The sequence below is a fragment of the Fringilla coelebs genome (genome assembly GCF_963513975.1).
Source record: "Fringilla coelebs genome assembly, chromosome: 1".
NCBI lineage: Eukaryota > Metazoa > Chordata > Aves > Passeriformes > Fringillidae > Fringilla > Fringilla coelebs.
The window spans coordinates 102,167,091-102,190,906 of NC_140028.1; the positions used below are offsets into that span (position 1 = coordinate 102,167,091).

The following is a 23,816-nucleotide window of genomic DNA, read 5'->3' on the forward strand; positions in this document are numbered from 1 at the left end:
ATGGCTTTGAACCCAAGGACGCATAACACTGTAGCTCCACCTTAGGTTTTAAATACCTCCAAAGGCAAAACCCAAACTGTAAAAAGTTCTGCCTATTGCTTTTTAGCTTTAATTATGTTTTTAACACATAAAAAAAAGCTGCTTGTGTGCAACCAAGACATTCAAGACTTATTTTATGCTTTTAAAAATCAAGATGCAGCAGCTTCTAGAATTGTAGAAGACATTTATGCTTTCTGAAATCCTTCTCCTGACACTAGTATGGGCCATTTCAATACTGATGATTAAGTTTTAAAAAAGTACCAAGAGGACCAAAGCTGCTACATGTAGGATCTAATGGAAACCGGAGGATATAATGGCAACCGGAGCGGTGCTCGGCCAGGTGCTGCTGAGACGGATGACAAGAAAAGGGCCGGGTCCGGGAGCACTGGCAGCAGGCGGGCGGTCAATGGCTCCTGGCTTCAGCTACAGCCGAACCCTCGCTCATCAGGCGCCGGCTCAGCAAGCACGGCGGCGGCTCCCTTCACTCTCATCACAGCAGGGTGTACCATGGAGCTGGGAGACCATGCTGGTCTCCCTCAGAGAATCGATGGATTCAGCTTAAGAAAGCGTCTCGCGGCTAAGGAGGGTGGAGAGGAAACTTGGCCGGGGTGCGGCCTCCGTTTTGTACGGCATCGCCACCGCACCTCAGCTGGGCTGAGGAGGCGAAAAAGCGGGGGGGAGGGAAGGAAAGAAACTGCATTTCCCAGAGTGCCTCCGCCTGGCTTCCTTTCCCTCACATGACAGCTGCCTGGCTGCGCCATGGCGGAAGCCGGGGAGAAGGTAGAGACTGTCAGCGCACTGTGGCGGCAGCGCCGAGCAGAGGGGCTTAGAGCGGGATGGCGGAAGCGCGGGGCCGGGGCGGGGGACGTGGGAGTGGAGGGGCGGAGGGACAGTGGGACAGTGGGACAGTGGGACAGTGCCTGTGCCGGGGCAGAGGCCGGCAGCCAGCCCTGCGGGGTGCGGGGCTCTCGGGTGCAGCCTCGCTGCACCGGGGCGGAGCAGGGAAGATGGAGGCGGCGGAACCTGGGTCTGGCCGGGAGGGTGGGTTTGGAAGTGCGTCTGACGCCGCTGTGGAGCCAAGAGCTGTCTGTCTACCGAGGGACATGGGAGACATGACCAAGTTCATTTCAACAACGGAATTTTTTCCTGAGACAAAACCTGAGGATTTTGGTGCTGTTCCCTTCATCGGATGTTCTCCTAAAGCTCCCCGTCCCTAGGTTGCTCTTTCCCAAGGAAAAAAATAAAAAAAAAGGAAAAAGTGCAGTTCCTGGCCCTTTCATGTACTTTCTAAATGCTTCTTTGCTGAGCCACTACTTGAATAGACAGCTGAGCTGTGCAATATTTGTCAGTCATGGATTCCTAAAAGTGAGAGAGTCTTAGAATTACCTCAAGGTAACCGGCCAAAGTTAGAGACTGGCATCTGGTTTCAACCTTCCCTGCTGACAGAGTTTTGTTGGGAGGGCTTGGCTTCCTTGGGGGAGACTTTTTTTGCCCCAGGATTGATGAGTTTTTAACTGTGGCAGCCTTTGTAAGGATGAAACAAACTTGGACAAGTCTTCTCTTACAATACAACAGATTAAACTAGCCTGTGTTTTGTTCTCTTTGGACTATGATAGGAGAGTTACTTTATTCATTTCAGTTTATTTCTTGTGGGTAGCAAGCACATCTCTACTGAAAGGGCTGTGTGTGTGTTGTGCATGTTTTTCTGTAAAACTCAAGTTTTGTGTCTTTCACCCTCTGTCAGGTTTACGTTATGGACCTAAACACATAGTGGATTACATATGATGTTTGTAAAACCAGGGGAAGGGAAAACCCTATAACCATCATACTGGAAAGCCCACTTTAAAATATTTTGAGAACTTATGTTGGATCTGTTAAGTGAAAGATTATAATGGTGAGAGATTACTTCACATTTCTGTGGTTTCCAGATCTGTGTTCCCTTACTGCATTCTTAGGCTACTTAAGCAACAGTGTTTGTCAATTGGCTGAAGTGTACTGCTGATTTTCCCCTAGAGTCTGAGATTGCTAAAGACTGCTATTCCTACATGATTTTGTATTCTGGTTGTCTACAAATCCCTTTTTAGGGATTTCCTTTCTGCAGTTACAAGGCTACTAAAAAGTGGAAGTGGAGGATAATCCTTTCAGTTCATGCATTTGGAGGGAAGGCAAAGGAACAAAACAAAGCCCCAGGGCAATCATAACTACAGTTTACTGTTCAAGTTTGCCTCAGCAAGTGGGAAAACCCAGGGAAAAAGCTTTTCATAGTAAGTTGCTACCAAAGTGAGTTTGTAGGTAAGTATCAATTCTAAGCACCTTCAGCTAAGTTCTTGTCAGAGAACAAATACAATTTTTGCGTTGTTTTCCTAAGCCAAGGCTCCCTCTGATTTTCTGCTATGCTATTTTCTGCATTAAAACATAAAGGCCATGAAGCATTTACCTTTATTTGTATGCCATTTATGAAATGCAGTATCTGAGACTTTAGTGCCTTGTGAATACAGTAGGGATACCAGGGTAGATGTCCTAAGTAAGAATAGATTGGTATTTTCTTAGTTCACATGGACTGATTAATGGAATCAACTTCTGGCATGCCCTAATTTTATATGTCAATATACTCTAGGCATGCCTTTGCACATAACTTGTGGCTCAGTTAAGCGGCTCAGGTGGGTGTGAGGACCAGCTGCTGTCTCAGTAAGTGAGCTCTTAACTCCATCCTGCACGTGTGTTGAACCAAAACAATTGGAACCATAAGGGGCAGATATAGTTGGTGTAACTGCACTAGCAAAAATGTCACTTGCTGTAATTCCTTTGTTTGGGAGAGCTTGTTTTTTTTTTCCCCCACACTATGTGAATTATACAAAAATACCACAATGGTAGTGCTATTAATTTTGATTTATTAAGGATTTGAGTAGGTAGCTCTTGGTATTCAGAAGTGAAAATTGTGGTTTTTTTATTAGGAATCTGAGGATACTTTGTGTTGAACTTTGTGTGTTGTTCTGGCTCATCCAATCAGCTGGCCATATTACACCACACTGTTTTAGTTCAGTTCTCACTTGGTTATTGTTAAGATGCACAGAGATTGTAAGTAACAAAATTGTAATTTCCTGAAAAGTTACAGCAGCTTGTGATTAGAGATGGTGAGACTGACAGACAAACAGTTGGGCTTGCAAAGTTGAACCTAAACTTCAAAGGATGCCAGGATTTTACTCCATCTTCCCTTGATTCCCATGTACTTTTTACTTGCAATTTCCCAGTTCGTGACGTAAGTGTAGACTAGGCTGATAACCCTTCTATGGGATGTGTATTTTAGAGGTGGGTCTATCTGTAGTGAGTAAAATGGAGGAAATGGGTGTCATTAACTGTGGTAACATCTTGCATGAAGCTTCCAGTAGCAGGTAGAAGTGCTGCTTTGCTTCTGTCCCATCTGCTGTGATGGTCATTATGGGCATCAATGTGAGCCTCCACTAATGAAAAGGAAGCCTTTGCTTTTGGTGTACAGGTCACAATCATTATATAAATACAGAAAAGAAATAAATGTAAGAAACAAAAAATTACACTTCTTGTCAGTGCATTAAATTTTCTCCCTTTTCCATTTTTCTCTAAGCTGTTGGTAAGGGTGTAATTTTTTTTTTTTTTGTCTTGTCTGGTGGAATTCTGTACCTATTCATCTTACTCTTCAAAGACTCCTTTCATGAGATTTGAAATGCTGCTTTCTTTCTTACTTGTTCTTTCTTTATATCATATTTTATTGTTAAAATGCTTACATTCACAGCCGGTGTATTAGTTGTAATCCTTTATTGCTATTGATAAAGATAAATACGTTAAGTAAATCTTCGTTTTGCTGACTTCTTTGAGGAGGCATTGCATCAGCAGATTTTCTCAGTGGGCAGACGAGAGATGAGTAGGAGTTGACTTAAAAATTTTTTTTTCTAGGGTAGAAAGAATCATCTTGCCAGAGAGATGTTTTAAAGGTACAGTTGTTTCAAAGGCAGGAGAAAGCCATGTCTTACATTAACATCAGATAGGAAAGAGAAAGTCATTGAATGCTGGATTTCTATGGAGAATGATTTGAAATTATTTAGGTTTAAAATAGGCTTATTAACAGCTAAACAGTTGAATAACAAAGCTGGCTTGTGGATAACTTGAGAACAACTTGATGCTGTTCTGCCATGGAAGTCAAGATATGGGCAGTTTCTTTGCAAAATTTGCTACTGCTTCTGGAAGAGGGGAAGATAATCACAGGGACAGATTCTCAGATCACCCAATCACTCTCCCTTTTAGGGTAACTAACAACAGAGTCCCTGCTGCACCTGAGTCTCACTGTGACACTCAAATGCAAGTGCAAGCACAAATCAAGTATGAAGGACAAGGATGGAAATTCTGAACATTGAGTTGCTTCTGCTTTGTCTTTCATTTCTTAGTAAGGGTTTAAAAGTACTTCTTAAAGGGAAATACTGCCTGGTTATGTATATACTTAGGTATTTACCTCTGTTTTTTTGTGTCCTTTTCAGGAAACCAGGTCTTATGAGGAATCAACAGATGAATCTGAGGTAACCCTTCTTAAAATGTTTTACACTGAAATTTAAATTTAAGTCACTGTGGTCCGTGCTAGTTTTTTTGTCAATATGGAGTGAAAAATACTATTTCACAGGTTGTTTTTAGAAGTTTGGCCAGTATTATGTACCAAGGATTGTTAATCTGGTCTTATTTAAATTATTAAAAAGAAGCTGTGAATTGCTATTAGAAGCTTCTTTATAATAAAAAAAAAAACAACATAATCACCCCATTATTGTAAAATGAATTTTGTTGAGAGATTGATTGAAGTACATTTGCTTCTGTTTTGATAAAATGAAAATTTGTAAGTATAATTATATATGCAGTAATACTACATTCAGGTAGTTACTTTGTTGTTTTAATAGCTTCACACTCTCAAATTAATCATGTCCTGTAGACTCTCTATTCTTGAGATGATGTTTTGTCAACAATTGTCTCATTTTCTGGAGAGGTCTGCCTACACTGCTGTAGGTGGTGGGAAAAGGGGGCTGGGGGTGAAGAGAAGAAGGAAGCTAGAGAGAGTTCAAGAGTTTGTGTCTGAACAGTAGTGTTATAAATAAAGCTTTTAGAAAGATTTTGTTTTTTACCAAGGGACAAATCTCCATGCTGGGTTTAAGCACTAAGCAGACAGAAATCCTAATTTCTCTGACAGTGAATAGTGCAGAGACTGCACTGGTGGATTCTAAAAAAATCTTTTTGCAGTGGAAGGTGGCTTTGTTTCTTGTGAGATATTTTTTTCTTCTGGCCATTGAGTTACTTGATCTTCAGTGGCACTGAATGGCAATACTGGTGAGAAGCAGGGGTTTTTGGCCCTTTAACATTGCTCTGTGGAACAGCTGCCCGGGCCAGACTTTTTTTCTCCAGTTTGAAATACCTTAATTCTGAATACTGCTTTGTGATGTGGAGATAAACAATCACTGGACAATGACTCAGTGTTTAGTACAATAGTAATCCTCTCAAGGCTTGACATTCCCATTCACAGGATAGTGAACACAGACACTCACCTCCTGAGGCGCTTTTTTTTTTTTTCTTAATTTTTTTTTCTTAATTTTGTTGCAATGAAAAAATGGCACTTTTACTGGCTTTTCAAGATTTCAGCTTTAGCAAATCAGTATTTACAGAAGAATTAATCATAAATGGGTTGCTAGGTTGGTGGGTGTTTACTGTTTTTTCCCTTAAGAAAAATAGGCATCATGCACCTTTAACAAAATTTAAAGTCCTAAATTTGAACTAGACCTGTGCTAAAGTTTGAAATAAATAGGGCAGGAGACCTTTCTCCTTTTTAATGCCTTTATTGAAAGTGATCAGCTCAGGTGGGAAGGCCGGACAGGTCCGCAGTCACCCCGCCACTGCTCCCAGGAGTGACTTGGGAGGAGGAAAGTGCAGCTCTGTCCATGAGGAGGCAGAGCTGGGGGTCCCATCCTCATGAGAGCAATGGGGGTATACCCCTTGTTCACTTTTTTGGTTTGCCCTTCAGAGTCCCTGGCTCCAGCCAAGGTCCTCTGTGGCCAGGGCGAGGGGCAACAAAGGTTCTCAGCATCTCTGCAGGCTCTGGACTTTGTTCCCTGATGTCCAGACATCACCACGATCTCCCAACTCTGGGCTGGCTCGTTGCTCTAGGGGTCTTTTCTTGGGTTTGGTGGGGGTCCTCTCTCGTTGCATTCTGGGTCTGAGGTTATTTTGCGTGTCCTGTGTCCTCCGATGTCCTCTACTTTACCCGTCCAAGAAGGGCCATCCACCCACCTGGCTGCAGGCAAGGTGGTACTGACAAAAAAGGGGAATTCTCAACAATAGAGAGTTAAGGACCGACTCTTAACAGATGATTACAACATGAAGCTAACAAAGAATTCTCCTCTGCCAGCAATCAGCTCCCAGCTGCAACCCTTTTTGAAAAAATGGGTAACTCTTTTTTTACTCATAACAAAGTTGATATCTATTCTTAATGTTAATTTCACATGCAGAGAGAAGTTATAAGGAAATTTATGTATTGAGAATGTAGATATTGGATCTAAAGAACAATTGTCATTCTAATGTCTGTGAAAACGCTTTGCATTAGCCATCTTTGAGTATTAAGTCCAGTCTTAAGTATCTTGATCATCAGTATGAGAAATGACTCCTCACTTTTAAGAATTTCAAAGATTTATTAAAACCTTAACAAAATACAACAAATGAGTGAATAAGGAAGAAGGACAGCACGCTGGGAGTAGGAGACCCAGCAGCCACAAGCTGGCCTACAAAATGGCTGCTTTGCATTTTACACCCCTGGGGTGGCATTAGGCAACCTGTCCCCTCTTAAGGTCTGTCAGTCAACTCTTCTTTGCCATGTATTGGTGGAGATCACTTTCTTGCAACTTGATTGGAGATCAGGTGTTGTCATGCCGTGCCTCCTAGTAACAAGCCTTCCCTCCTCCCAAATGCCCCATGCAAGGGGCACAGGTAAACGCCTTCCTTCCCCATGTCCCGACTCTCAATGCCGTCCTTTGGCAACAGTACCGGGAGAAAAAGGGGACTATGGGGAGAACAGAGGACGTCTAAACAAATCACAATAACAAAAATATCCATCAATAAAACTTCTCTTATCATACACATAATAGTCATCCCTTTATTGTGAGAGCCAGCCATCACATTGCTCATCTATAATAATCAGAAAATAGTTAATGGAATGAAACTGATTAGACTATTTCTAAAGATTGTTCAGATAAAACCAAAATGGTAAAAGCACAAAGAGTAAAAATGTTCTCAGTGCTTGCTTATATTACTTGAAGTATGGTCAGAGCTTAGATCAAACTGATGTCTTCACTCCTAGCTCTTGTGATCATAAAATTGTAATTATTTCTTTTGAATGGCCTATAGTTTGAATAATCAGGGATGTATTTTATGGTGGTGGTTCTAGAATCAGAGACTGATTCTTGCAGACTGTGTTTAGTTTTAGCCATTAAAAATATATTTTTGACATGGACTTCATAGACGTCTTACCGTAGTACTAAAAATTTTTACATATATAGTTACTCTTGCAATTAATTTAATTTTAATTTTTCATATAAGATTGAATATTGTTACTAATTATTCCAGAGGGCACATGACACATATCCAACTTACATTATAGATGTGTTTTCTGTTATGGAGGAATGCAATATTAAATTTTCTGATTTTGAGTAAATTATGCCCCTGTCTGAATTGGATGTGTAAACAAAGTATGGATTTTTTTTTCTGATATTTTTACCCTTCTGTGCCATTATTTTAGCAAAGAGTCAAATGTACATTAATTTTGTCTCATGCAGCAAGTCTCTTACTATCATTCCTTTAGCATCTTCTAGCAAATAAGATTCTAGTGCTGTTTTGCTACCCGCTTGGTTTGTTTTGAAGGACAGGCTCTTTACAATTGCCTGGATGCTTATTTGCACAGACTTGGTGGTAGAACTCAATAGTAGGCCTCAAATGTGGGAATCTGCAAAAATTGACTGTCTTCGATGTATGTCATCTGAAGCTCATCAGTGTAATTTTGGTTCCAGCAATGGCTCCACAGGAAATTGAGTTCCTAAGGCTGCCCTGGTGTAAAATACTTCTCAGCTATTTAAGTGAGAGTGTGTCAAGTGCAAAGGTATCAATGAGCAAAGATGGTGCATTTGTTCAGATGTTAAGTAGGCCTTTCTTTCAATATAGAAATAGCTGTAGTTACTAGTAAAATTTGTAGAACTTGTAGCACTTGTAGAAGAGTCATTACATTTCTTTCCTGGTAACTACAGTACAGTTGGCACACACTTCTAGATCTTTCCTGGTAACTACAGTACAGTTGGTACTTTCCTATCATGTTCTTATATTTGATTTGAGGTATTACACGCTTTTTCTTTTCCGGTAGTCAGACTGCAGTATATTATATGCCAGGCTATGATGGGGAAGCTGTATATCTAATAGCCCTTTAATTCTTAGGGAAAAACCTCCTTATTTTGTGAAGTAATTTTACTCGGTCTTGAAACACAAGTATTCTCTTTTTGTATGTCTGGCTTTAGACATTTGGTTTTGGTGTTTCTTGATGGGTTTTTGGTTTTTTGGGTTTTAAATTCTTTTTTTGAAGTATATCTGCATTACTTATCCCAACCTTGTCTAATCATCAAATATGCAGCCAGATTTGAGGGTGGATCTTCTGAGCAGGTTTGTTTGACTGAAAAGTCCTAGTTTCAATGTGGTTTCTTTGGGTTATTTAATTTTATTTTATAGCACCTGAAGCTAAATATTTGGACTGTCACATTTGATGAGATCTAAAAAGTAGATAGCAAAGTAATCAGACTTTTGGCTATTTGGAAACTGTGGAGGAAAAAAAAAATCTCCATAAATTATGTACAGCCTGGATCTGAATTTATTTTCAAATTATTTTTCTTCCTTGCAATGCATCTGTTGCTGTAAAATCTTACTTTTCTCAGTTGAGCTGTTTTCTGTCAGACAGATAGTTATGTTTTGCCAGCTAATTAGCAAAGAATAAAAGGCTGAAAATTTTCTTCTCCCTTCGAATTTATTACAGGGGTTATGAGCAGATTGTGCTGATCCAGCATGTGACTTTTTTACAGGAAGCACACTTTCAAGAACAAATGTCCCTGGAATTATAAATGAGTGCTATGTCCCAAGAAAAGATCCTTGATTATGTAAGGCATAAGTCACTGCGGTTTTGTTTCTTTTTTTGACACTGCAGTACAGCAGAAGTTTTTTGTTTTGCAATTGTTTGCTTATTAAATTACAAAAAAAAAAGCCATGCGGATGCAGATGTTCATGTTCTGCAAAGAGGTATTAGAATAGTATTTTTTAAAGAAGGTACACTGATACCTGTATTCTTGTTTTTTTTAGATACATGAATATGTCAGTCATCAGTATTGCATCTATTTTCATTTTAGCACTTCTATTTTTATATGTCCCCTTCTTATAATTTTTTGCTGTTTGTTCACGGTTACCCTGTAAAAAGGGACATGTTTGTTCATTTAGTTTCTTCATAAGTTATTTAAATGCTATATTAATAAATTTCATGAGAGTTTGTAGAGAGATAGGTATTGTTGAAATTCCTGGTTAATCCAGTGCTCAGACTATTTCTGGTGTTTTAGAAATATCCCTCTCTGATACACTTTTACCACTGAAACTAGTAGTGGTTTTGTTCTTTAGGGTTTTGAAAACTGATTAGAACAGGAACACAGCTAGGAAAAAAATGTAATCCTTAAAAAAAGGCAACTGAAAAACCTCAATATTTTCTTTCTGTTTTCACTGCACTCTAAGTTTTAGTCTTGTAGGTTGGGTCTGGATTAGGTCAAAGCAATTAAATAATTTCAAGTAAATATAGCATCTGGTGAAAAAGACTCCTTGTCATATTGTGTTTCCATCAAAATGTTCTCTTAACATGGGGTGTGGAGCACTGGGCTGGAAGAGGTAAGCTGTTCTGTGGACAGCAGCATTTGAAGGGGCATCACTGTTGCAAGAAAAATGGATGTGGCTACTGTACCTTAGTCTGAGTTGCCTTTTTTTGTCTACTATCTGACCTTTTCCAAAGGAATTATTTTAATCATGCCACGTTTTTTCTTATTACTGAATAGTTGTACACTAGATCATTTTAAAAAATGTAAAATGGGAGAAAAATGCTCAAAAAATATATTCTGTTTCACATATCAGACATCTGAAGAGAGATTGCTTCTCTCTGTATGGTTTTAAATTAAATTGGCCTTTTGGGGAGAATGGAAGGAAAAGTTACATAAATTCCAAGTACTAAGTTCTCCTTATTGATGAGGAAATGTATCATGCAAATAATTTATCAATTTGAGTCAGTAGGATGAGCATAGTAAAATATTTATTGAAGTTTAAATGGAATCTTTTCCTACATCAATTTAAAAAACAAGTTTGCAGTGAGTAGTAACTTAACATTATAATAAACATTATTAGAGGATTGACTTTCAGGAAAGAAATGGATTATTGCAATATTCTTTTAAGATGTTCTGGTTTTGAGTGAAAATTAAATACTTAATTTAATGAGCTATAAATATTAACCAGAAGTGCCTGTTCTATTTGTGTGTTTTGGAATACATAAAAAGTAAAAGTGCTGCAGTGCTTCCTACATAAATTAAATGCAATTGCAAAGCTACTGTGTTAGCAGAGTATGTAGACCTGGCTTTCCCAAAATATTAAATGTATTTCTCTGTACGGAATAACACTCCTGGCTGCAAAAAGAAAGTCATGGTGAAATTTAGCTCTTTCCCAGTGGTGGGTAGGTGAGCCTCAAAATCTGCTATTCTCAAAACTGCACTGTCAGCTTTTCATATACAGTAGATCACAAGGTGGCAACTGGGTTGCTTGAGTAGTGTTCACAGGGGAAACAAATGTTTGCCCAAGTTCCTTACTCAGCAAAAGGACAATAAAAGTAGAAATGTGTAGCTTCATTGATATTTGAACTGAGTTTGGATTTTTCTGTGCTGGAATTGGATTTCGACATGGAAGATAAAACAGCCTATCCTGTGTTGCCTCTGTATTGTGCACTTGGTGTGGATAGACTTATGTTTTTGAACACTCAAGTGGATTTGGAAGTTTCAGGTGTTCTTTGTCATGCACAAAACTATCAGCAAAATAAACTGAGGTAGTTGAAATGAAACCAAATTGTATTATATGAACTTTCTACTACTATTTTTTTTTAACATGCCATTTATGAGGATTGGCCACGTGCAAGTATGTCATGTTTGTGTTACTTATGCTTCAAAACTTGGCTGGTGCCCAGCTCCTTTAAACCTTTAGGAGTAAATCTTCAGTTGGTGTTGTGCAAAAATAGTCTATTATTCTATATGTTACAATAGTTTTGTGAAGACTTAAAATGCTCTGTTTTGTCTTTCATCTGTGTCATTTCATACTGTAAATGCAGCCCATTTTGAGACATATTCACAGGCAGCCATATCATCTTAATTCCATGCCCCGGCGTATATCTGCATTTTCCCAGGGTATTAAATAAATCCCTGTGGCAAATGCATGGGGAGAACAGAAAGCTGCTGTGTGAAATTTTACCATCCTAATCCATATTTACCAATTTTACAGCTAGGTACTGGAAAAGTGTTGGTGATGTGCCTTATGAACAGTTGTAAAGGAATGAGATCAGAGGTTATTAATGTTTTTCACAGAACTAACATTACTGTATTTTCACCATAGAATTAGGGAAAATATTTTTAGCAGCATAAGTCACAAACATGCTGTCATAGTTTAGAAATTTCAGTCTTCGTGCCTTTTGTTTTCTTGTGTACCAATAGTTGCAGAACTAAAATTAATTCTTGTAGAAGTTGAAAACTTTAATGGGTTTCTAGCTTTTATTCACTACTACCTGCTTTTGAACCAGTGACTTCATGATGAAATGCTCTTTGCTATTCTCATTCTTAAACAAGTTTGGTTTTTTTTCTGCTTTGTTAAAATTTTCCTGTAGGAACAACTTTTTTTAATGAAAATTATGGAGGAAAAGAGGCTTGTGTTCTCTCAGTGAGCTTCCAAAGGGTCTGGTAAAGTGCTCAGGATTTAAATTCAGCACAGTAAATAAAACAACAACATGCAATAAAACTGTATTCCGCTTTTGGTACTATCAAGCAGCCTGGTTAAAGGCCTTAGTCTGAGTTTTTCTTGGTATTCCATTAATGTTAGAGATTTCATTTCATTGAGAGAAATTGAGTTAGGATCCTAATTCTGAAAATAGCATAGATAGTCCCTTTATATAGGGGCTAGGAGCAGAAGTCTGGAAACTGTATCCTAGGGATGGAGACACGGTAATGATGAAGCTGCACTTCATAATAGTTGCACAGCCTGTAACAATAATTCTCCTTGTTTGCTCTGTGGCTCTTGATTCTTCAGCAGAAGTGGATATGTCATCCAAAATAGTGGGGGATGGAGTGCTTTCTTCTGCTTGGTTCTGGATTTTTTTTCTTCTGAAGGAAGGCCAGGTAAGACCTAGAAATGGCCAATCAGGGAAGCTGTGTTTGCATCACTTTAGAGCAGAGAACATTTGTTTTTTCTTTTTAAAAAACAAATATGGGGACATCTACTTGAGGAGCTTTAGCAAATGAGTTTGAGGTGTGGGTTGGGTTGACGCTGGCCAAACACCAGTGCACCTATGAAAATCATTTATTCATTTTCTTCTGCTGTAGTTAAGCAGAGGAGGGGAAAAGAAAACTCATGGGGTGAGATAAGGATTAGGAGAAAACACTTTAAAAACCTCAAAATTCTAAAAGGTATAAAGGAAGAAAAATTCATTAACAGAATTAAAAGAGGATAATGAGGACTAAAATAAACTTTTAGAACACCTTTCCTCCCATGCACTTCATGAATTAGAGGGAAACTGTAGTCCTCACCACAGCCTGCAGAAGAATCTTAGTTCCAACGCTTGGAGCACCTCCTCCTGTCCCTCTCTCTTTTTCACCTACCTTAGCGTTCTCATACTGTTCTCATGTGTCTTTACTTTTTCTCTGACTCAGGAAAGAATTAATATTTGTAGGTGTGGTGGGTTTTATCGCTGGTTAAATACCATTGCACTCACTAGAATATACTTACTTATTTCTTGTTCTGAGATAGGATTAGGAGGAAGGCAAAGTAGGCTCAAAGCTTGAAAAGGGTATAAAGAAAACTTTACTAACAGTAATGAAAAGAAAGAATAATAAGAATCAGAATAAAATTTTTAGAACACTTCTCCTCCCCCCACAACCTTTTCTTTCTCACTAACAACATACAGAAACAATTTAATCAGTTTATCACTTCTAGAATAGTCTTTCTTCAGTTCACTTAGGGAGAGACGTCCCTCTTGTTGATTTATGTAGACTTTTCTGCAAGAAAACAGTTCTCTCGTGGCTTTTAATTTCCACAAATAGCAGCCGCCTCTAAATCTGCCATCATGAAGTCCCTCCCATTTTTCACAGCTTTCCCCACAGCTGCATTTATGGGCCATGTCAACTTATGAGGTACTATTTTAAGGATGAGCTGTTTAAGAGCAAATGTTCTCTTTATCTATCTTTGAGATCATCTTCATCTCTGAGAACAGAGGTCGTCTTCTTTCCCTGGGGCAGAGTCTTCATCACTTTTTTCTTTCTCTCTGTTCAAACTTCTTGTGGGATCACAGCTACTTCAACATTTGCTTACTTTAGCATAGAGGCCTTTGTTCATATCTACAATTTGAACACTTAATCTTCCCATACTTTCAATGACTTACAGGGAAAAAGTCTGATGTGTCAATACATTCTGCTCTGTAGCTTTGCAAGACGATTTCAGCCTCAAGATCATGGCATTTTTTCATCCCTCCCATCTGGGACTTGACTCTTTCTTCACCGACCTTGGTGTCTTCATGTTGTTCTTCTGTGTGTTCTCACTCTGTCCTTTTTTCTTGCTTGAGGGAGGATTGAAGGTCTGCAAGTCTTAGCTGTGCTCTGAAAAGAGCTGATATTTTGCCTGGGGCCTGCAGATGGTGACCCTAGCCAGGCTTGGTAGCTTGTGGCTGGGCGGGGATGGGCTGGGTGGAGCCCAGCCGGTCTGGGCCAGCCTTGCTACCTGCTCAGGGCCAGGAGCAAAAGAGAACTTCCTGGGATTTTTTAGTCTTTAACATGTGTATTCAGAGCAGGGTAAGCATTTAGTAGGTAAAGATTAGGAGTTTTTCTTCATCTTCATGTTTTCAAAAAACAAACAAAATAACAACCAATAGTCATTGGTTTTGCCAGATAGTACAGGGACTTTGACATGGTCAGGGGTGGAAGTCAAAGGGATCTCCCAACTGTATTGTGACATGATGATGTTATTTCCTTAAATTCATCAACAGATGTTAGCAGTTTGTTACAGCTTGCTGCTTAATATTTTCAACTTTTATTAACCCTCCTGCATGTGTTAAGTCATGTGTTGCTACCATGTGATATTTTCACTTGCAGTAGGTTTTTTTGCTAGATATTTTTATTCATTTGCCATATTCTCTTGTATTGCAAATGAGCAGTGTGTTCATTTGCATATGTCAACCTTGAATTAGTAAATAAAATTCCTTTTTCCTTCCATGTATTATAAGAACATCTGTGCTTTTAAGATATGGAAAGAGGTCATAGAAATACGGGATGGTAATTGTCTACATTGCCAAATCCATTTACTGAGTGGTCAGTCTTGCTCTCTGTCCTCTGAATGTCTCTGAGCTCTGTGGGTGTGCTGCTGAGATGGGAGCTGTGGCCTGCCTTTTCCAAGAACCACCTATACTATATTTGGTGAGCTGTTCATGCTGAATTCTGGTGTCCTGTGAGCAGCTGATTCATGTCAGGCTATAAGCTGTCATTAAAAAACCTGTGTTGGGAAGCTGTGCCATGATGGTTGACTGGCTGGAAGTGAGCTTCTGACTGAGGACATGGTTGTTTTGGAGAGGAAGAAGATGAAGTTCCTGGCAGGCACACTGAAAAGTGTTGAAATTGGACTTGTAGTCTAGGTTGAGAGGGCTTGATTAAGCGTTTGAGGGAAGTTAGGGTATCAGCAAAGGTCCATCTGAGGATTACAAGGGGATGGAGCAGGGGAGGTTTGTAAGAGGGAGGCTTGGGGAAGACTTGTGAGCCTTCAAGACTGCAGTCTTGAAAGTGGAGGTTTGTGTTAGAGTGGGAGCCAGGCCCTTTATGTGTTTTGGATAATTGGATTATAGGTGGGTTAGTTTGACTGTGAGGGCAATCCTTTAGCCTTCATAATATTGTGGTGGGGCAGAGTCACTGTTTTCCTTTTCCATTTGCGTCCCAAAACTGAGAGTAACCCTGTCAGCAGAGCTAGTCCTACAGAGCTGTAGCGGAGAGTTGCTCTGCATGCATCTGGCCTTGTTGTCCAAATCAGCAAAGTTGAAGAATTTGCTCATTATCCTAGCTGACTGAGGGTGTCTAAAACGGAAGCATTATTTCCAGGGTAAAGAAACTGTATGGTTTGTCAAGCTTAATTACTGCCATTAGATACAAGAAAAGTATGGTAAGTCTCAGTTTTTTAGCATACAGCTATTAGAAAATGTTTTACTGTAAAATACAGTAAAGAAGGAAGTGAGAAATGATGCACATGGATATTCACAGGGTGATACTGAGAATATAGAGGCTTCTGTCTGATTATCTGGATTACCAGATTGTCTGAGCCACATTTAGCTTGAATATAATGTGGGTAGAGAAAACTAGAGATGACACGTAAGTGAACCTGCTTGTTTGAGGGACTTGTTGTTAGGTATTTTCCCTGAAGATTTTGGGGAATGGGGTTCATCAAGTGTAAAATCAGGTTCAGCTGAAAATCTGTATCTCTTTACCTTGAATGAATGGAGATTAGTTGGGTCCTAACAAAGGTCTGAGGCTGAAAATAGTCATCATGTCTTTATTGGGCCAAAGGAAGCATTATGACCCATTTGGTGCAGCTCCCAAATATAGAAATGCTGTGAAGGTTTAAATAAGAATCTTATCCTACCCTTTCGTTGGGTAGCACTTGTCTTGTTGTAGTTAACCTTACGTTTGTAAGGTTCTTGTTGGGCTGCCGTGTCCAAAGTAAGGTTTGCACAGCCATCCTGGGTGCAATCCTGCCCTTCCAAGCTATTCTTGTGATGAAAAGGGTTTGTAGAGATCCAGGGGGTCAGATGTTGGTGTAAAACCCCACTGATGATGTTCCTTTCATAGCGGTCTGGCTAGAAGTCATCCATTCTGCTTCTCAGCCACACACCAGGCACTTGGCTAAGTACTCATTGCTTCCATATCAAATAGAGGATTTATAGATGAAAGATCATTTCCAGCCAACCTCACAGGCCTCAAAATGAAAGCTGGGACAATCAGTCAATGCCCTGATTAAGACATTATTTCTATTTAAAAAATTAGGAGTTGGAGATGGTTATACCTTGGATCAAGTCAAAATGTCGAAACCAAGGAAAGTAATGAATGATGTTGGCAACTGTGTTCTGCTGGGTATTTTGCTGCACTTTGAGCTTCTGCACATATACAAGAGAAATAAGGAACTATCCCTGGACACTTCATTTTGGGGCTTTCTTTTTTGAGGTCTTTTTATGTTGGTTTCTTTTTGTTTTTATATTTGTCATTGAATTTCTGTAAGAAGTGGAGATGCCCCCAGTGGAGCACTAAGGATGTGTTTATTCATTTTTGCATGACTTAAAATGTTCTATGAAATTTTATATTAATTCAAAAATAAATTTGAGTTGGTTTCTTTGGTTCTACTGGAGATTTTCATATAGTGTGTAAACTAGTAATTCTGGAGCTCTAACTAGTTGGTTTAATATTTTTTTCTTCTGTGTGATAGTGATGACTATTTAAACAAATAAAAGTGCTGATATGGTTTCTCAAGGTCTGACCTGTAGTAAATGTCAAGAAAAGTTACTCCCACAAATTGCCCAGTAGTAGTCTCTTCTCACCTTTTTGCAGTACTGGGGTTGCACTTTGCAGCAGAATGAGGCTTTTTGGTTTGGTTTTTGGTTTTTTTAATAAGATATTATAATGTCCTAAACATTAAGTATTCAGACACAGAGACATAGCATTTGAATGGCCCAGTGAGCTAGGGGGTGTTGCAGTTTAGGAATGGTACTCCTCACTTCAGTGCTCCCATCTGAGACTTTACAAACCACATGCTTCTTGCTTGCTCCCCTCCTCCCCTTCCCCTGTGGTGGGCTGGAGAGGAGAGTAGGAGGCACAAAAAGGAAAGATGATGGGTTGAGATAAGAACAATTTACTGGAAACGACAATGAGATAAGAAAATTAACAGTAACAGTGACAGTACTAATAACTAAAGTGTACAAAAGAGAGAGGGTGATTCACATGCAAAAATACTCACCCATACACACCTGCTACTCTGGGTGGGAACCAGCATTACCCAACGTGTCCTCTGATCAACCAGAAGGAACCCCTTCCAACCGAGTATCTCTTCTCCTCAGAGAAGGGGTTCCTCCTCCTCAGTGCGGGTCATCCCCACACCTGGCAACAGCATGAGCTGGTGTGTAGGATAGCCTCTCTGTCCTAGCCATGCCTCCCCTGGCTACTGCAAAAAAATTAACCCTGTCCTGGCCAGGAGGAAATGAAGTAATTCACCATTTTTCTTCACCATAATCTCTGAAATCTATGTAAACTTGATAGACAGCATGTAAAAAAAGAAAATTAACTGTAGAGGTTTTGTTTATTTTGTCTTTTTTTCTTTTTCAGACATAGCCTTTTAAGAAGGCCTGTGACACTAGGGCCTTGTTGGAGTAGGGTGTAAGTGTGTGCTTTTTAAATTGCTTCAGTGATGGACTTCAGCTATCTTTGTATTGGAGTTTAAATGCTTTGCAGGATCAAAACTTGCAGGCATAAACAAGGTTGGAATGGACATTTAGAGTAATTGCAATTTTATCTGGGACCAGACAGAAGATGTACAGCAAAGGAGAAGGACGCTTGCCTTATAATGTATGCAATGTTTATTTCCATAAAGGCTTTGAAAAACTTTGAGGGCAAATTGTGTGGTAAGGATGACACTTTTGCTATCAGTACCTGTAACATAATTAGAGTATCTGTAATCAATAGAGCAATGTTCATGTGGCAGGCTGTCCTGTGGGCAGATCATCTGCTGCAGGAGCAAATGTGGGCTAATGGAATAACTCTGGGAACTGCCCACAGGTTCGTTCTGGAAATTTTCTTCAAAAGGACTGATTTCAGATTTTTTTTTCCCTACCCATGGTTCCAGCACAGCAGTTCCCGGAGGCAAAGCTAGGAAAGATGGGGCAGAATATCTGAAGAAGGTTGTGAATCTGAGTTCAGAAAGGCTGGTGAGAATCCCTTGCAGTGGTACTGGCCTGTTGAGAGCTTGTTGCACATGTGTAGCTCTTGTTAGTTTTGTAAATCCATTCCAGAAGAAGAGTTGGTATTCCATAGGTGCTGGGTGAATTAGAAGGAATTTGTTTTCAGTTCAGGAATGTTCAGCAATGACAACTGGAAGATCTCTCAGTAGGAAGGAGTTTGTATTAGTCTTAGGAGCTAATCAGAGTATTTCATTCAGTTGGAAGTGTGCTTTCAGTGGGAAATGTTTATGGATGCCTGTTCTTTACAGCATATTTTAGCGATATGACTGCTAGATTTACCTTTTAAAGGCAAGTGGAAAATCAAATGGAGTATGAGTTTCAAGTTAGCATTCCAGTTGTTGAAAAATGGTCATTATTTATTTTATTACATCACAAAGGTGCCTTCCTCCTGACAGCTCTGAGGGTCTCCTTGCCTTTCAGAATTTAAGGCTGCCATGTGTGCTTTACAAAATGTGCTTTACACATTTTGTGCAGTAAATATTTCTTTTTCTCTTAAAACATTTGTCAAGAATCTCAAAATTTAGTATTGTTATTTCAGATAATTTTAGGCATTAAATATTGAAGTAGTATTAAGTGGTGGTACAAAAAGCAGTGTTACAAAATTTATTTTCAAATTTTTAGAATCCTCTAGGAGGGCTTAATTAAAAGTGTCATACAGTTAGTAAAAATATGTGTAAGTTCAGCAATTGATTTTTTAATTATTTTTTCCCTTAAAAAAGGAAAGCTGTGAGTTCTCTTGTATGGGGTGAATTTCACTCTCTTTATATCTTAGCTTTGCTGCAAGTCAGGACTTGTACTATTCCTTTAGGTTGTCATAGAAACACAGCTAACTGACATCTCAACTCAGGCTGCTCATGGTTTAATTTGTGGGTTTTCAGGATTATTAAAATTTAACAAAAATTATTGATTTGCTTTTATTAACACTGGCTTGTGTTTACTTTAGAAGTTCAAACTGCATAAAAGCTTTTCCTGGTAGAAAAATACCTTTAAAATTATTAAACTCTGATACTCTAAATAAGAGATCATCAAATGCATTTACTATATCAGAGTCTGAAGCAGTAATCTTGAATTTTTGAAAATCACCTTTTTATTTCATTTTGTTTACAGTAAAGTGCTCCAGCCTCATTTCAATTCACCTTTTAGCTTGACTTTTATTTAACATAGAAGATACCTGTCAAGAAAGCGTGAAATAGGTACATCATCATGTCTAATATTTGGGAGTTTTCATTTTATTTACTTACTTTGAAGCCTGGCAGAACGCTCTGGTGCACTGACTTCTGAAAGTATATATTTTTTGTATATGCATGTGCAGAAAAAATTACTTAGTTTTCACTCATAAATAAGACAGGTAAAACTTATTTACAGTAACTTTATTTAATGGTCCATGGATGAATGATTTTATGCAAACTACTCCAGAGACTAGAATTAACTTTTCATGTTGGTTGCACATTGGATGTCCTGGCTCCAGCAACATGTGTGATCTTATAAAAAGTAGATGACTGGAGTTCAATTTTTACTTTTATGAATTTATTCAATGATTGCCCATGCATTTCAAGTGTAATCTTTGTAAGCAATGTATTAAATGCAGTAATATGTTAATTGTTATAAAATGGACACATACTTCCTTACACTCTCCTTCCATCAAATGTATGCTTTTTACTTTGACTTTACCTCCTCCCTCTACCTTGTAGCCATTTATTAACGATATGTAGGCATGAGGAATTTGACTGATTTATATACAGACCTGTAATTTGACATTGTCATTCTGTCTAGTAACAACTTTGTTCAGTGTTAGATTTACTGAATAAAATTGTTTCTCAGCGGACATTTTGACATCCCACTTCATACTCCTACGTCATGCACTGCTGATATCCCTGTATTAATCTCATATGTATTCTGTCATAAAACTCACACATTTTAAAACAGACTCTCTTTGCAGCATATTTTTATAAGCATGGGACTAAATGTTGGATGTTTCCATAGGTGTATATGGCTTTCTTGTGTTTTGTATGAGGTTATGTACATGTTACCATATATGATGGTAGCACACATGGCCATACTGTTTAACTTGGAAAAAGAATGGCTTTAGTACTGCAAAAGCAATTTAAACAAAATCCATATTATTAACCTGTTAACATGTCTCTCTTCCAAATTTGTTTTTTGGATTGTGTCTACAAGAAGGTGTTGCACAAATACAGTTCTGCTGTAGGCTGACACTATGCATTTTTAGGAATTGGAAGGCAATGGTTTGTGGGAAGTCAAAGCACTCCTTTAGCTAGAGCACTGCGCTGGTATATTCTGGTTGCTTAAGAATGAAAGATGTTTTATGTAGGAAACATACTCAGTTTTGATATATTCATTACAGTCAATAGCAAGTGTAGGAGAATATTATTGCAGGTATACTGTTTCCCAGTGAGGACCAAGGGATATATAAGGGTTTGTGTATGTCTGTGCATGTATAAGATTAACTGAGACTTACTAAAGCCTGTGGAATCTCTCTGGCATTGTACTTCTGTAGACTGTCTGTTACAGATAGATGCCTATGACCAAAGAGCTATTTTGCAACTAGGATTTTCTTTTCCTAAAAGATAAGTATGTTGGGTCTTCTTTGAGCAATAAATTTGCTGCTTGGGTTTTTTTTTTGGTTGTTTGGGTTTTTTTTTTTTTAACTTGGATTCCTTTCTCTTCACTCTTTCCCCCATGATCCTTCCTCGCATTTAAGTAATGATTGGGTGATAATACCTAACATGCTTGAAAAGAGAAGAACATGTCAGTATTTACCAGAAAAAGATCCCAACATGCAGAAGATAAAGGTGATTCATAGGAATATAATGTGTCCAGATCCTCTTCCCAGAAAACATATTTTAGGGTTTTTTTTGACATAAGCCCATTGGTGGATTTTATACAATTAACTTATTCCTAGCGGATTCTTCTTATTTTTGTTCACAGCATTTTGCCTCTATCCTTCCTACAGAGGTGCAGCATCTTGTAAAGGTCATGAAGTTTCTTGTAAAGTGCATGCTTCAGCTTTCAGTTCATTGTGGCTACAGTGGCACACTTTATTTTATTATCATTCATTATCATATCCATCCTTTTTGTATTTTACTTCTAAATTGCAAATTACTAACTTTATGTAACAAAGTACACATGCACATTTTTTCCTGCTTTTTAGATATCAAGTAAGTGCCTCCTACAGCTAAATTGACATGCTGCTATACAGACTTTGCACTCGGAACTTTGGAGTAAAAAGAAAAACCAGTAACAAAAAAGCACAGCCCAAACCACTTCAGATGATTAAACTGTGAAAGTTTGGCTTTTGATTGTAATGGCTGTTGTGAAGAGATCGCAGTGATTCATCTTCGCCTGTTGCTGTGTGATAGTTTTGGGGTATCTTTTGTTTTTATCTAAAATAAACTTCTAAGTATTTTTGTTGTTTTTTCTCTCTTGCTCCCTTTTCCTTACACTCCTAAAATTTAGGAAGATGAGAGTGAAGAAGAACCTAAGCTCAAGTATGAACGGCTTTCTAATGGAGTGACTGAAATTCTCCAGAAGGATGCAGCCAGCTGTATGACAGTGCATGAAAAGGTATTATGTGACTTTATGACTGAGATAGCACTTCTGCTGGTTTTATATATTTATCTGTGCTCATAATGCATCAGTATATTTATGTGTAGAAGTGATGCCAAATCTAGAGTTGCACTGCAAGGCAACAGTAACATAAACAAAATTCACCATTAACCTGTGTTGGGAAATCCACATTTTCTCAGTGATAAAACAAGTAGTTCACATGGTTCAATTAACAGCAGACCTCTTAGAATCAATTCCCTTCTTGTTTGTATCAAGCATTTTTTCAGTGGGAAACACATTTTCTCAATGTGGAAATGAAGTGAGAATTTTAGATGCAGTGATTTGTTAGATGAGATGTTTACATAAGCTACTAGAAAAATGCTCACTCAGATTTAATTATAAACAGTATTAAGAACTGCAATCAGAATACAGTCCTAACTTTTCTTTATTCAGAAAGGAAGTTGGTATATACTGTGCTTATTTGTACAGCCGTGTCAATGAAGACCCACTTGATCTTGCCAGGAACATTTCATGTATTTGGCTGTGGAAGACTGTTAATACAGTGTAGAAGAAAATAATTATTGTATTTTTTTGTTTGCTTAGGCTTTACTTTTGGGGGGTGTCACACTAACACTTCCCTGTCCCCCTTCACTGATTCAGTGTGTTAAAAAGAGAGGAACTGCACATGCTAGAGATTTTGATGTACCAGAGGGATGATAAGGATAAAGTAATGGAGAATGCAAAGGAAAGAAATTTTAAAAGTAATTAATATTTTGTTTTTAAAAGAAATAAACTTCATATGCTTCTTTAGTGACTTAAACAATTGCTTTTGCGGTTTCTGAGTTTTCTTCTCTTTTATACGTACTGAAAAGCATTTTAGAATATTGAGGCATACTGAAATGCAGCTGAAAGTGTGAGTTAACGATTTGTATGTAAAACATAGTAGCTATCTTCTGAATATATAATTTTTCATAGCCAGTAGTATCTCCTTAACAGTTATTGTTGAGGGATCTATCTTTATTATTTGGCTATATTTTTAGATTGACTTGTGCTGTGTTTCTTTTCCTCAGAGGACTGTTGCTATGGCTCAAGAGGCTCTTAAGATGAAGCTTGTATTTTAACTGTGTGAATGAAAACAATAAGTCTTTTTAAAATGTTTTTGACAACTTAGAATTACACAGATATTTGGAAAATTGGCAAGCATTTCCTCTTTGTCTGCGGCCTGTTTCTGTTACCTTTTATTCCTGCATCTCAGGTAAATTTTGAAAGCCAAAAGTTTAACAGGATTTTTCTGTCAGGATGTGCACAGATACAGCTTTTGCTATAGTGTCACAAAGCGTGACAATACAGGAAAACTGTTGAAGTATCCCAGCACTTTCAGTTTTCCAGCAAACTAGATACACTGCTTATGAGAAGGATCAATAATGTTAGAAGTCAGGTACTGCAGTCTTTTAGGGATAGGTCTCTTGCAACAGAGAGCTTAAAAATGAAGCTGGGTTATAGGTTTTGCAAGGATATTTCTGTTTCATTCTGGTTGGTTTTTTTTGGGATTTTTTTTCCTGAACGAACATGAAAAGCCCTGCTAAATGCTATCATTAGCATTACATTATCATACATACAGTAATATGTAAAATATGACTTGGATTAAAGCAGTTTAACTTTGCTGGGAATCCTGAGATCTGGCTTCTGCATTCCGACTAATTTCCCCCCAGAATTTATTTTTTTTTTTCATTTTTGCTGCTAAAGCATCATATTTTCACCAGGCTTGCTGTCTGCACTGGATGACTAATCGTCATGGCACCTGGTGCATTCAAGCAGGCCTGTGCAGTGGAATAGTCATACCTAGTTATGTCTGCACACC

The 23,816-nt window shown here is 38.4% G+C and overlaps 1 protein-coding gene across 3 annotated transcripts in view; it reads left to right on the plus strand.

The window, feature by feature from the left end:
• The first annotated feature begins 787 nt into the window (after window positions 1-787).
• The window catches only part of VPS41 (VPS41 subunit of HOPS complex), a 109,185-nt gene continuing 86,156 nt past the window's right edge, over window positions 788-23,816 (plus strand). The window contains exons 1-3 of one of the 3 annotated variants that reach the window (XM_084208422.1): window positions 788-819; window positions 4,548-4,586; window positions 21,866-21,973. In XM_084208422.1, coding sequence (XP_084064548.1) covers window positions 799-819; window positions 4,548-4,586; window positions 21,866-21,973 — 168 coding nt within the window. In that variant the 5' untranslated portion in view covers window positions 788-798. The remainder of the gene's footprint in view (window positions 820-4,547; window positions 4,587-21,865; window positions 21,974-23,816) is intronic. The other 2 variants (XM_084208423.1, XM_084208424.1) reach the window with 2 other exon arrangements.